The sequence below is a fragment of the Thamnophis elegans genome, chromosome 4 (assembly GCF_009769535.1).
Source record: "Thamnophis elegans isolate rThaEle1 chromosome 4, rThaEle1.pri, whole genome shotgun sequence".
NCBI lineage: Eukaryota > Metazoa > Chordata > Lepidosauria > Squamata > Colubridae > Thamnophis > Thamnophis elegans.
In genome coordinates this window covers 14,269,195-14,282,701 of record NC_045544.1, presented here as the reverse complement: position 1 = coordinate 14,282,701, position 13,507 = coordinate 14,269,195, and the positions used below count along the sequence as shown (strand labels likewise).

The 13,507-nt window shown below is 40.2% G+C and overlaps 1 protein-coding gene across 1 annotated transcript in view; it reads left to right on the top strand.

Moving 5' to 3' along the window:
- Positions 1-521: 521 nt before the first annotated feature.
- Positions 522-13,507, top strand: part of CD109 (CD109 molecule) — a 74,748-nt gene continuing 61,762 nt past the window's right edge. Inside the window, exons 1-4 of the mRNA XM_032216177.1 lie at positions 522-1,125; positions 1,724-1,884; positions 10,803-10,831; positions 13,162-13,392. Of these exons, the coding sequence (XP_032072068.1) occupies positions 1,016-1,125; positions 1,724-1,884; positions 10,803-10,831; positions 13,162-13,392 (531 nt within the window). The 5' untranslated portion in view covers positions 522-1,015. The remainder of the gene's footprint in view (positions 1,126-1,723; positions 1,885-10,802; positions 10,832-13,161; positions 13,393-13,507) is intronic.

The following is a 13,507-nucleotide window of genomic DNA, read 5'->3' as shown; positions in this document are numbered from 1 at the left end:
TAATGCAGTGTTGGCAGAAATGAAGATATTTTGTGCGCCGAACCAACAGTAATGCCAGTAGCAACCTACCCCCGTTATTATAAATCAAGTCCTATAAAAAGAGGGTATCTGAAAAGAATACAATTCCAGAATTGGAAATAACAGAATGGAAGTTAGCATATCAATGTTGATGTCTTACATCCTGCAACAATACCTTAGCACTTCATTAAACAATATCTCCTATCTATCCCCAAGTGCTTGAGAAGTACTCAACGGGGTGGATAAAAATGTCAAACTCAGTACAAACATCTGGTTGATTGTGCAATGAACCATAATAATAAAGGCAGCAAAGCCCAAAGAACTGGAGCTATGTTTTAAAATCTTCTAATTGGTGAAGTATCTCCCTCCAGCTTTCTGGCAAGGAGCTAAGCCTTCGACTGTCAGCTTTACATCTCGGATCCTATTCCCTTAGATCCATCTTCCAAATCAACTGAAGATTAGTTACCAACTTCAGCGAGGAAGGTCGCAGCCTGTTGCAAACCAGCCAAGCGGGAACACCGTTATTTCCATTTCTGACTCAACCCATTAGATGTCTCCTCCTAGCAATCCAATTTCTTTTCCCCTAATTTGCTGGGCTTGCGCTTAAAAAAACTTCAATTTCTTTCGGCTGACGGACCTAAGGCAGCGAGAGAACGTGCACCGTGGACCAGAAAGGAAGCGCGTAAAACCCCCGCCAGCTCCGCTTTCTCTCCAGCTCCCTCTCCCCGGCCTTTCCAGTTGGAGGGTGGGGGCTCGTGGGCACGAAGGCCCGTCCCCATTTCGGCAGGAGCCTCCGAGTGGCCTAGGAGGGGGGCGGAGGAGGAGGAGGAGGAGAGCCCTGCCTTTGCAGAAGGCGCTACCCCAATTTTCGACACAAGGAGCTGCTTTCACTTCCCGAGTTAGCTCGGTTTAGCCCGAAAAGGCAGGGGAGGCGCCGCGAGTGGGAAGGGGACCACCGTTGTCTCCAGTTCGGCTGCCCGGTTCCCCCAGAAGGAAGATGCGGCTCTTCATGGACGTTGTTCCCGCTACCCGGAGGAGCTCTTGGCTGTTCCCCATCCTCCCTTTCATTTGGGGCTTGGTGGTGGCTTCGTCGCTTGTTAACGCTGGGTAGGAAAAATAAAAGGGGTTGGGTAGAAAATTGGGGAAGAGCATGTTTTGGGGGAATTATGTTCTCCACGGGAGGCCTAAATTTGCATTTTGCTAATCTGGTGCAAAAATGCAGGGTATTAGCCGCTGAGTTTAAGTTGCCCAAACAACTACTTTCTGGATATAGATGATTGCAGGCATGAATTGAAGCCTGGGGAAAGATCTTTAACGAAGATTCTTCTCATTATTGGAGGAAAACTTCCTTCCTTCTGCTTCTGTATCTTCATCTCAGTATCTCTCAGAGATTCAGGTCTCTGTTGCTTAAGTTTTAATCGTTTCCTAATCTAGAACTATATAAGGATACAAACAAGTTTTTTCCTATATATCCTATATATTTCCTATATATCTTCCTCTGCTTTCATATCCCCCCCCCAAAAAAAAAACACTTTAAGAATTTAAAATGGCATAAGAGATGAGAGCAAGACACAATTTGTGATGAGTTGCCTTAGTTCCCTCAAAGTTGTTGTAGTTCATACAGGCGGCAATAGTAACATAATATTATGCATTTTAATAACAATTATCAGTAAGTATCAAGACTATTTATTTTTGTGATTTATAGACCCACATACCTATTGTTGGTTCCTAAAATAATCCGACCTGGAGCAAATCTAACTATTGGAGTTGGGCTGTTGAAGGAAAGCCCCTCGAGCATTAGAATACAAGCGCAAGTACTCTTGACAAATACATCCATAATACAAGGAGAAGCAGTCTTTCAAAGAGGTAAGATGGTTGCCTTGGCCTGTAATGAATGCAATGAGATCTATTTGTTTTATTTATTTATTAAATTTACATGTCACCTATCTCACTCTACAAGGTGACTCAAAGTTTCTTTGTGTCAGTAATTAGCTTCTATGATTACAGTACAGTCCTAAACATATTCATCCAATTCTCACTGTATTCCAAGTGTTTTACTCATGCTTAGGATGGCAGACAAAGATGGCACTTGGATGGGGTCTTGTTGAAATAACTGTGGATAGAAATTTGAGTTCGAAATGGTCCCAATTGCCCTAAGGTATGCGGTGTAATCTGTATGGGGTTACAAATATAATTATTTGCTGAGGTACTAGCAGTTTATAAATATTAGATCTTGAATTCTGAAGGAAGAGAAAACTATACATGATCTTTGCCTGTTTCCTTGACTTAGTTGAATAAGGAATCATTGCTATTAATATAACATCTACCTGTGATTCTTTGAGCCTAATACCCCAAAGTATCTGAAATAAAGTCAAAATATGTTTTTGATCGTTCAATAAGTCCCCATTCAAACTAATTTATATAGGGTCATCATCTCTCCCGTGAGGTCAGGGCAGTGTTCCTACAATTTAGTTTTTATCCTAAAGAAAATTCCTCTTGCCCAACTGATTATTCTTAAAACAAGTCAAGAATAAATGTGGATATGTAGTTAAGTAGAGATGAATGAACACAGTTTCTTCTCTGTTGTTGCTGCTATCGACATAATAAATGGCTAATGGTAGAAGTGGTTTTATAAAGCAACTTCCTTCCTCTCTGTCCTTCCCTCCCTCCCTCCTCTCCCCCATGCATTTCAGTGAGAGCAGATCAGATATTATATTTTCTGATAATACCTCTTTTAAAAGAAATATGGCTTGATTAGTATGCAGTTGATACTTTCAAAGAATTAAATGGAGGAGTGTTACTAAAAATAAAGCTGTTGTTCTTCTACTGATTGATTTACACAAAGGAAGAGTGCTAACTTTCAAAAACATTGGCAGCAAAATCTTTTGCTAATAATCTGTGCCTCTTTGTATCAACATTTTGTTTTTCACAAATTAAGTATATTGGGGGGGGGGTTGTATTGCATTTCCTCAATAGAAGAAGAAATGTAATGTTTTTACAACAAGAACACAACTTTAGAGGGAAGTTTTATGACCTCTTGGCAACAAATGAATAGCAGCTCTGTGAGCTATTTTCAAATAAGTCAGTCATTCAAACACATTTTGAAAATAGTATTAATAGCAGCTTGTTTCCCAAAACCATAGCAAAGAATGACAGCTTTACACACATGGGGCTTTCCATATACAAAGGAAATTCCTGGGAACAGATCAATTTTTTTAAAAAAATCTGTATGTCCAATTGGGGTATAAAAATGGTCTTAGGGTCTTTTCTATTTGTTTCTAACACACCTTGGCAACTTCCTTTTTGTGCTGGGTCTCCCTTGTTAAAGATGAAGTTGTGCTGTGCGCCTTTTGAGAAATTGTAATCTGACCTAACCAATGATTAGTGAAGGACGTTTTATAATGAAAAGGAGTTTGGTTTAAAAAAATCACAGGTTGTTGACAACCTTACAAGTCGTCCCCAATTAACAATGGAGCTACATGGGGCTGCCCTTGAAGAGTGTTCGAAGACTCCAGCTGGTCCAGAACGCAGCCGCGCGAACGATCGTGGGTGCACCCAAGTACACCCACGTCACACCTATCCTCCGCGAGCTGCACTGGTTACCCATTAGTTTCCGGATCCGCTTCAAGGCGCTGGTCGTTACCTATAAAGCCCTTCATGGCATCGGACCTGGGTACCTGAGAGACCGCCTCCTGCCGATTACCTCACATAGACCGATTAGATCACACAGGTTAGGCCTTCTTCGGATCCCATCTGCCAGCCATTGTCGGCTGGCGACTCCCCAGGGGAGAGCCTTCTCTGTTGCAGCTCCAGCCCTCTGGAACGATCTCCCCGTGGAGATCCGGACCCTCACTACTCTCCCGGCCTTCCGCAAAGCCGTTAAGTCCTGGCTGCTCCAGCAGGCCAGGAGGCTTTCGAAATATCCAGCCCCTCAGAAATTGTGACTGTTGTATATTTTAATATGTTGTCTTGTGTATTATCCCCCTCCCTTGTTTTATTGTAAGCCGCCCAGAGTCCTTCGGTAGTGGGCGGCATACAAGCTCAATAAAACTAAACTAACTAAACTAAACTAATTTCTATCAGTATGCAATATGGTTATAAAGTGCAGCATCATATGATAGCATCACTTAGTGATGGCAATTCAGAAGTCCCTCTTGCTGTCGTTGAGGTTCATAGGTCTTTAAGTGATGACTTCTGTACAATTTCTGATTTCCAGTAAGTAAAGTCAGTGGGGAAGCCAGCAGGAAGTTGCATGTCCCAGGTAGCTCGCAAGTAGGCTAGTCAACAGTAAGTGATTGCTGCCTGGTGCGGGAGGGCATGTGAAGGCGCATGAGTTGTTGGTGTGATGCCATTGTACTGGCATTGGGGTGGCTGGTGTAGGATTTAGGAGGGTACATAAGGGGCTGGTGTAAATGTGGCAGAGTATGTATGTGACTGTTGAAGGGTGTGGAAGACTTATCAGTGACTTACAACTTTTCTTACTGTGTTCTTCACTGACTTTGCTTGAGCTGCAATTTTGAGAACTGGTCGTAAGTAACCTTGCATGGTGGCTGAACAAGTAACCATTAATCTGTATAGAAGTAGGCACTCTTTGCATGTAGCTACCTACACCCTGCAAAGAAGAGAGAGAGCATGTACTGAGTGCAGCCTCACCTGGGAGAAAAGACAGAAGGAAATGAACTGAGATTAGCAATTTCCTAAACAAACACCAGGTAGAGTTGATGAAAGAAATGTCCTTCTGGGTTCGGCTCCAAGTGGGGAAAAAGACACTGGAGACATGGAGGCTGCTTGGAAAGATGCTTTATTGGTGGACAGGAGCACATGGCTTGAGCTCCTGAACAGAAAAGGTGATCACATGCTTCAATGTTGGTGGGGAAGAAGAGAAGGGCTGAGGGAGGGGCTTGCCAGGCTTTTTATAACCTGTTCAGTCCCACCTCTCTGTTTCCTGTTCCTGTGTAAGAAATGTATTCTGATTGGTTGTCAGACTCCCATAGGGCCATGCAGGGACTACTCTCTAGGCTGTGTTTTGAATCCAGGTATGGATGAGTTCTCAGATGCCATGTGGTCAGATGAGTAAAGGGCCAATATTATCATCCCTTTACTCCCATCCCCCCACTGGGGCTGCAGTGGGGAAGTCTTTATTATGTAAAAGGGACTAGCTTGGCCTTCTTAATGGCCCATTAACAGTGGGGATGGGCAGGAAGCTACAGGCAATTATTCTGTCTTTTAAAACAATATCATGCTTTTAATCCCATCCCCCCTGCAGCTGCAGTGGAGAAGCCTTTGTTATGTAAGTGGATTAGCTTGGCCTTATTGGCCCATTAACAATGGGGATGGGCAGGAAGCTACAGGCAATTATTCTGTCTTTCAAAACATGTTTGTTTCTTTTCATATCCAGAGAAATATTCTGCCTTTACAATATTTCCTAGGATATTTCATTTTCCTGGGAGAGGGCTGGGTGATAACTTGATCACAGAGTGATAGATAAAGAGGGGATACAGTAAGCCGTTAATTTTTTATCTGCACTCTACTCTCACTTTTGGTCCATATGCAGTTGTTGTTGTTGTTATTATTATTATTATTATTATTATTATTATTATTATTATTATTATTTATTTGTCTTGTATGCCACCCACTCCCGAAGGACTTTGGTCGGCTCACAAAAGACAATGGAAATGGGGGAAATGAGACAAAAACAACATATTAAAAACAAAACCAACATTCACAATTTCCGTGGAGGTAGATGTTTCTCAGCTCCCCCCAGCCTGCTGGAACAGCCAGGACTTGGTGGCTTTGCGGAAGGCCGGGAGGGTAGTAAGGGTCCGGATCTCAACAGGGAGCTTGTTCCAGAGGGCCGGAGCTGCAACAGAGAAGGCTCTCCCCCGGGGAGTCGCCAGCCGACATTGGCTGGCAGATGGAATCCGGAGGAGACCTAATGTAGACCAGTAATGTAGCTGAAGAATCAGTTAGCAGTATCCATGTACAAATTATGCAAGCGGGGTGTGTTGTTACAGAAGCCCTGCACCTTTGCAGCGTGTTAACATCACATGCATTTAAAAAGGAATGGGGGCTTCAGTTCCCATCTTGCAAATTTTGAATCATTGCATGGAAGCATGGAAGCTTGGAAGCTACAGGCCCCCAAACTAACACTTTAAATATAAGTACTGAGAAGTAAGATAGTATTTGGAAGGTACTCAGGCAGGATCCTCTCTGAATCACTGACATATAAGGAGGAATAAAGTACAATCATCCTTGCCAGATTCTGTTATTACAGCCTATCTCAGTAAAGTAGAGTTCTAGCCCTCCTTTGAAGTTGATATTTCTGGGCTGGTCTGCTTAGTGGGCTGTTCTGACCCCCACCTTGTCCGTTCAAAAACGAAAGCTCAAACAGAACGTTCAAAGGAATGTTTTTATCAGTCCCGGCTCTTGCTGGCTGCAAACACAGATAAATGCTCTGGCAAAAGTCCTAGCTCATAAATTGCTACAAAACACGATTATATAAATCAAGTCACTTATCCAAGTGCTTTTCTTGATGGCTGCACACGAATGGAGAACGTTGACTCGAACAGAAACGGAACGTTGACTTCTGCCACTAGGGCGTGGCACCATCAGTCTTTTATCCGCAGGAGGAGATCCTAACGAGCCACAGCTGCTCGTTATCATCTCCTGCGAGTACTCAATTGTTCCTTACGTCGGTCAGCCCTTCTCCTGCGTGCATCCCGAAACAACTCAGAGGAGGTTTCTGTGTCAGCCTCTCTCACTGATCCAAAGCTCAGTCATTACCTGGGGACCAACTAGTTTCTCTGAGCCCTGCTCGGAGTCAGAACCCTGTCCAGGGCCCTCCGCCTCCTCCAGGTCTGACTCATAGGGCCCCTCGCTGTCAGAGTCTCCTGCCGAACCACAACAGTGGGCTAACATCTAGGCACTGGGTTTTGTATCAGCAGTAGTCCAGCCAAGCAGTGATTAAGGCTATTACAATTTCCAGGGTACTCTGAAAGTAAGTATGGCTGTAATAGACACTAGTGCATCAGTCAAAATTGGGAAAAGACCTCTCTAGCTTACACCAAATTACCAGTGAATCTTGATTGGCCCTTTGCTGTTCTCCTCCAAACTTGATTCTTGCTACAAATGTGTTACAGGAAAAAAAAAAAGAGAGAGAAGATAATGCCTTGCATAGCACCTTGTGCTCATAGAGGAAAGACAAGATGTAAATTTAATTAACAGTTATCGTATTGTATATACAAGAAAGCGATGGATTCTTTTTGAGCTGTCAAATGGCAAATTAGATACGACTCAGAATTTTCAGATGATAAAAGAGGATTAATATTTAAAAAGCATTTTTAATAAAACGCTAAATATTTTTGCACAGCAAATAATTCAAGAGGAAAAAAAAACCCAATGATATAATTCTATTCCATTCCCTGTTGGCAATGCACTCAGTGATTTATGCGTGCGTTATACATCCCAGATATATTAAATATGTTATTTATTTGAATCCTAAAACTGGTATGCAGGTGTTTATTAGTGAATTGCTAAATTATTTTGTCATTTCTCTTAACATAGGTTAAATTTCATTTCTCTTCATTTTTTAATGACTAGGATACAACTTCAATTTTTTATATGGTTTGTTCTGCAACAATGAAAATTGGCTGCTACAGAGATAATGGTTAGGTTCATACACCACACTAAATCATAATCTCCTTAATAGCAATAGCAATAGCAATAGCAGTAGACTTATATACCGCTTCATAGGCCTTTCAGGCCTCTCTAAGCGGTTTACAGAGAGTCAGCATATTGCCCCCAACAATCTGGGTCCTCATTTTACCCACCTCGGAAGGATGGAAGGCTGAGTCAACCCTGAGCCGGTGAGATTTGAACCGCTGACCTGCTGATCTAGCAGTAGCCTGCAGTGCTGCATTTAACCACTGCGCCACCTTGGCTCTTAATAACAATGTTAGCTTATTAGTGACTAAATCATAATACAGTAAGAAGTGTCACAATCGGTAAACCAAAGTTAAGCACAATATGGGCCAGCCAGGTATAAGAACCAGGTCACTGGATGCATCAACTTGTTTAGGAAGAAAAACATTTTCTATATTCTGTAACACATTCAAAAAATGAAAGTAAATGTCAAGTGGTAAGAATGATTTGCATCATCCAACAAAGAAGGGATATAATTGCTTCTTGCCTCAGTGAAGGAAGAAATAATCATGCTGAACAAAGGAGTTAGGAAAAAATTCAAGCAAACCTCTAAAAAATTGAGACAAGCGGTGATAATAAAATATTGGAAAAAATATCTGGAAGCCTGTTTATGTAAGAATATAAAGTGGCTGAAACTGTACATTAGGTTAGAATTTGCTGATGAATGCTAAGTTATAAACGCAGTGCAGCAAAGATTATATTTAGTCATCTGAGCCTCCAATTATAATATAAGCATTGCTTTAAAACTCACTTATTATACCCTGCCAGATGACACATTAATTTCCAGGGCTGGTCCTACAAAAATTGAAAAACATCCTGGAAGAATGATTCTTGAGTAAAATTTTGCATTAGCTAATTAGTATAAACGAAACAGTTCCAATGCGTCTGTGTTGTCGATTAAAACAAAAGCTAACAAATAATGCATCTTCTCAAATTGGTGTAATAATCAAGTTTTGTAATACAGTCAGAAACAAATAATGGCATCCAATACATGAGCTCTTGTTCACATTTCTCAGATTCAAATGGTATCATCCAGATAATGAAAGTTTTCTGATATATTGAACCCAATTTCTCCTTTAGAGACAAATGACATAAGTGCAATGCCAAATCTGGATGGTGAATCCAGTAGCATCTGACCAGTTTTGAGGTTTAAATTGGATCTTAGTCTCCTCAGTTAAGGACTCCATAGGCCAATTGTTGGGTTCAGATATTATCCAAACTTTAGAAGATGATAGGTTTGCAGTGATAGAATCTAGTTATCCAATGAGCTTCTGCAACTGAATTAGGTCTCTCTCTATCTTGCCAGTCCAACATCTTAGCTGCACCACTTTAGCTTCTACAAAATATGGAATAGGATGCTGCTGAGGAAATACACGGGGCAGGAATTTATTTTTACTACCAGAAACAGAGCTTTCACACAATTGGCATTTCCCCCAATCAGCTGAATTTCAAAATAAACACATTAAAAATACAGTATGGATGTTTAAATGTACGCATGTCTGTATTTGAATATAATTACATTTCTGAGATCTATTTTTTAAAAAACAATTCAGTTTCATTAATTTGGCTTAAATTATTTCCCTACTATTCCCTATTAACGTTAGTTAATACAATTCATGTATATTTTCATGTATAGTTATCTGATTGCCTTAATTTTTTTATTCCTTTAATTAAAAAAAGCGATGTGACATGCTGAAAACTATTACTTATCAGAAATTATTCATGCACTTCTGTGTGTGCGCGATAAACCTCACCCAAATGTGGTTGCTTATTCATCAACATACATTTTGCTTTCAGATCTTTATTTACGTTATACGACCACAAATGGAACATGGTATTTTTTATTTTTCCTTTAGACTTGAATAATATTTTGTGAGTAGAACAAACAGGTGAACATGAATTATTCTTTCAGCGTATGGTGGTAGTAAGCTGGGACTAGCATGATTGCGTGATATTAAGAAAGAACCAGAAATTTAGCACAACTTTCTTGTAATAGAATGGACTCTAGTTATATGAGTAATGTTTGAGTAATCCCTTCCTGCAGGCTGAATAGAAGATGGCTTCCTTAGATTATTTTTTTTACGGTAGATCAAATAAGAGAGAGCCTGCTGTTAAAGTCTGTTCCCTTATTTTTTTATAAGTGGTCCTTGACTTACGATTGAGCCTGGCAATTATGGTCATAAGTCATGATGGTTGTAAAGTGAGTCACCACGTGACCAGACCTATTTTTACTATCTTTTTTGAAGTGTTGTTAAGCGAATCCAGCAGTTGTAAATTGAATGCTGTGGTTGTTAAGCAAACACAACAGTTTTTAAGCGAGCCCACTATTAACTGGGTTAGATTTTTTCCATAGACTGGAAGTAAACTCTGATTTTCAGCAATGCCATCATAAATTGCGTGACCCGACAAATGCGCGTACGACAAAAGCGCGCCAACAAAACTGCGGTGAGAAAACCGTGATGTCATAAACGCGCCCACAACAACGCGCCAACAAAACCGCGCCCACAAAAGCGTGATTTAAGTTAAGGTAAGGGTTAAGGTTAGGTTTAGGGTTAGGTTTAGGGCGCGCTTTTGTCGGCACGCTGTTGTTGGCGCACTTCTGCGCTCATTCATCGGCGCAATTTCGAACTTGCAGTTTTCTTGCCCCGGTTTTGGTGGCGCGCTTTTGTCGAGTGCGCATTTGTCGGTGAACCCATAAATTGTACTTATGTGATCATGGGACACTGCAAATGGCCATATAAGCAGGCTGGTTGCCAAGCACCTATGACTGTGGGGGGAGTGATATCAGAACTTTGACAGTGGATTGTAAGTCTCTTGGGGGTCCTTTGTAAGTTCAAAATGGTTGGTGGCAATTAGTTGAAAGTTGAGAGATATCTCTATGTTCCTGCTTTGTAAAACCTAGGTTAATTCCTCCCACCTTAAATAGTTCTATTGTCTGGATATCTCATTGTTCAATATTTTTGAAAAAGGATGTTGCTGAATAAGCAATATAAAGAAGTCATACTTGAATAGGGAGAATACCTGGCATATGGATGAGTGAAATCTTTTAATTTTTTTCCTATTCTTTTTCCCCCCAAATATAGATTCCTTTAGGACACTAGTCCTTCCATCTGTAAGTATTCTTAAAATATTAGAAATATAAATCGTATGTTTCCAACTTGGATTTTATTTACTTTTTCATTTGGCTAATTTGATTATATTTTACAGCTCCAATTTAGTAATCAGTATGTAGGTGTTATTTTGTTTCTTTAGATTAATAAATTTGAGTCCCCACTCAGAAGAACCTGGGATTTCAATCTGAATGTCTTAAATGCAAACTCATTTTTATGGGCAAACAGCAATATGTAAATGTAACACATGTGTGCATCAGTGGAGGGATTCACATTTTTTACTACCGGTTCTGGGGGTGTGGCTTGGGGATGGTGTGGCTTGGTGGGCATGGCTTGGTGGGTGTGGCAGGGGAAGGATACTGTAAAATCTCAATTTCCTCCCAATCAGCTGGGAATTGGGAGGCAGAGAATAGATGCGGGCGGGGCCAGTCAGAGGTGGTATTTATGAGTTCTCCAAACTACTCAAAATTTCCACTACCGGATCTCCAGAACTGGTCAAAACCTGCTGAATATCACCTCTGGTACATTAATAAAATATGAGAAATATATGTAAAAAATTTAAATTGTACTAATATCCAAGATATTTTATTTCTTCTTAGCCTGGATGATTAAAGTCTGTCTTCGGGCTTTGCTCTTATTTAATCTCAAACTGAAGACAGTTCCTTGTCTGATCTACAAACATAGAGAAATTCACACAACCTGAAATCTATCTAGTGAAATACAGCCAGAACTTTGGTGTATTGTAAAGTATCTTATTCGATCCATGAATCACAATCTGACATTACCAAAATATAAACTATTTACATGTTAAAAACAGGGTACAACTTATGTTAATATGTTATATTAACATAACTTATATAACTTATATTAAAATTTATATTGGTTGAGAACCCAAAATAGTCATCTTTTAGAAGGTCAAAAGATTTTTGGTTTCAGTAATACCTTGAATCTACTAATAATTCATAATTCCTGTTGGCTTGGAATGGCAAATAGCAAGAGCTCCCTTCAAGGCCTTTTTTTCTTGGTCTTTGTTAAAATATTTCAGAAGTTACCAATGAAAGGAGATGCTTGGAAACTTGATAAAATAACTGGGAGGACAAGGACAATTAAAAGGGACTGAGAGAAGTTTTGGTTGTAAGTCATTGAGGTCATAATTTGAGTCAGTATATGAGTAGGCTTAATTTTATGAAAACTTTTACAACAGTCTTTTAAGCAATTCATCACAGTAGTTAAGCAAATCACATGATTGTTAAGTGAATCATATGGTGGTAAGTCTAAATTCAGTTAGTGTTTTTTTGCCAGAAAATGGGCTGTATCGTGATATATCAGGCCATATTGGGATGTTTTTTCTCTTTGCGGAGCTGGGGTGGGTGCGACCCACGTGGGCCGTATCTGGCCTGTGGGCCACCAATTTGACAGGCCTACTCTAGAAAATTCTATCAGTGTGTGGAATGACTCCAATATTGTGGTTCTTGGGGTAATGAACAAGCCCTCCTACAACTCTCATAACCATTAGAATTGGCATCCCTGCCTTAAAGACTAATAACTTTATTATTCCGTAAGCTTTTGTGAATTATAGTGCCTTTCCTCAGGCACTTCTTGTAAGAGGAATGCTATATATTAACTAGACTCAATTATTTGGGGAATGGGGAAGGTTGTGAAAATTAGCGATAGTGGCAGTAAAGCACTGAGCAGCTAGTTAAGAAAATTTGGATATGTTTAATTCCCAAGAAATGATGTTCAAACTTCGAATCAATTCTAACTCTTTGGTTTTGCAAAATGAGAGAAAACACAAGAGGGAAAATGTACTTCAAAAGCGGAGCAGACAAGCGGGATTTGAGGTTGATTGGAAGGTAAATAAGAAATTAATAGAGAGTGATTTCATTTCTTTCTACCCTTCAGAAGAAAATGCCTGTTGGTTCTGATGCCAGGACAACTAGGCAGTGCAGGTTAACTCTTAGACCCACAATGTTAATGTATATGATCTTTATGTGTTTTGACTTCCAGTCATCTGTTTCCCCGTGTCTCTAAGGACATGTAAGAATGACTAGAACCAGTTCTGCCTAATGGTTAAGATGCCTGGCTTAGGAACCAGGAGACGGTGAGTTCTAGTACTTCCTTAGGCTGGAAAGCCAGCTGGATGATTTTGGCCAGTCACGCTCTCAACCCAACCTATCTTCCAAGGTTGTTATTGTGGGAAAAATAGGAGAGGAAGGAGCATTAGGTATGATTGCCATTATTTCAAAATAAGAATAAATCTGGGATTAAAAAGAAATCAGATAAATACAACAGCAGCAATGGTAATGGTAATGAAATGAGTTTTCTTCCTCAGCTCCCGTTGGGCAGTTCTGATGGCGATTATGAGTTATTAGTGAATGGATATTCCAAAGAAAAACTGATGTTTTCTAATCGCACATCACTGCCGTTTGAAAGCAAAAGTTTTTCAGTCTTCATCCAGACTGACAAGCTAATGTATAAACCAGGACAAGAAGTGAAAATACGGGTTGTTACTGTGCTTTCTGACCTCAAGCCATATAATACTCCTGTAAATATTTACATTAAGGTAAGCATAGATTTAAAATTATTTGGCAAAGAAGGGATTTCATGTGGAATATGTGAAAATTACTCTTGTGCTTTCGGTAGAGCAGCAGGAAGGTGATTTCTTGTAAAAGACACCC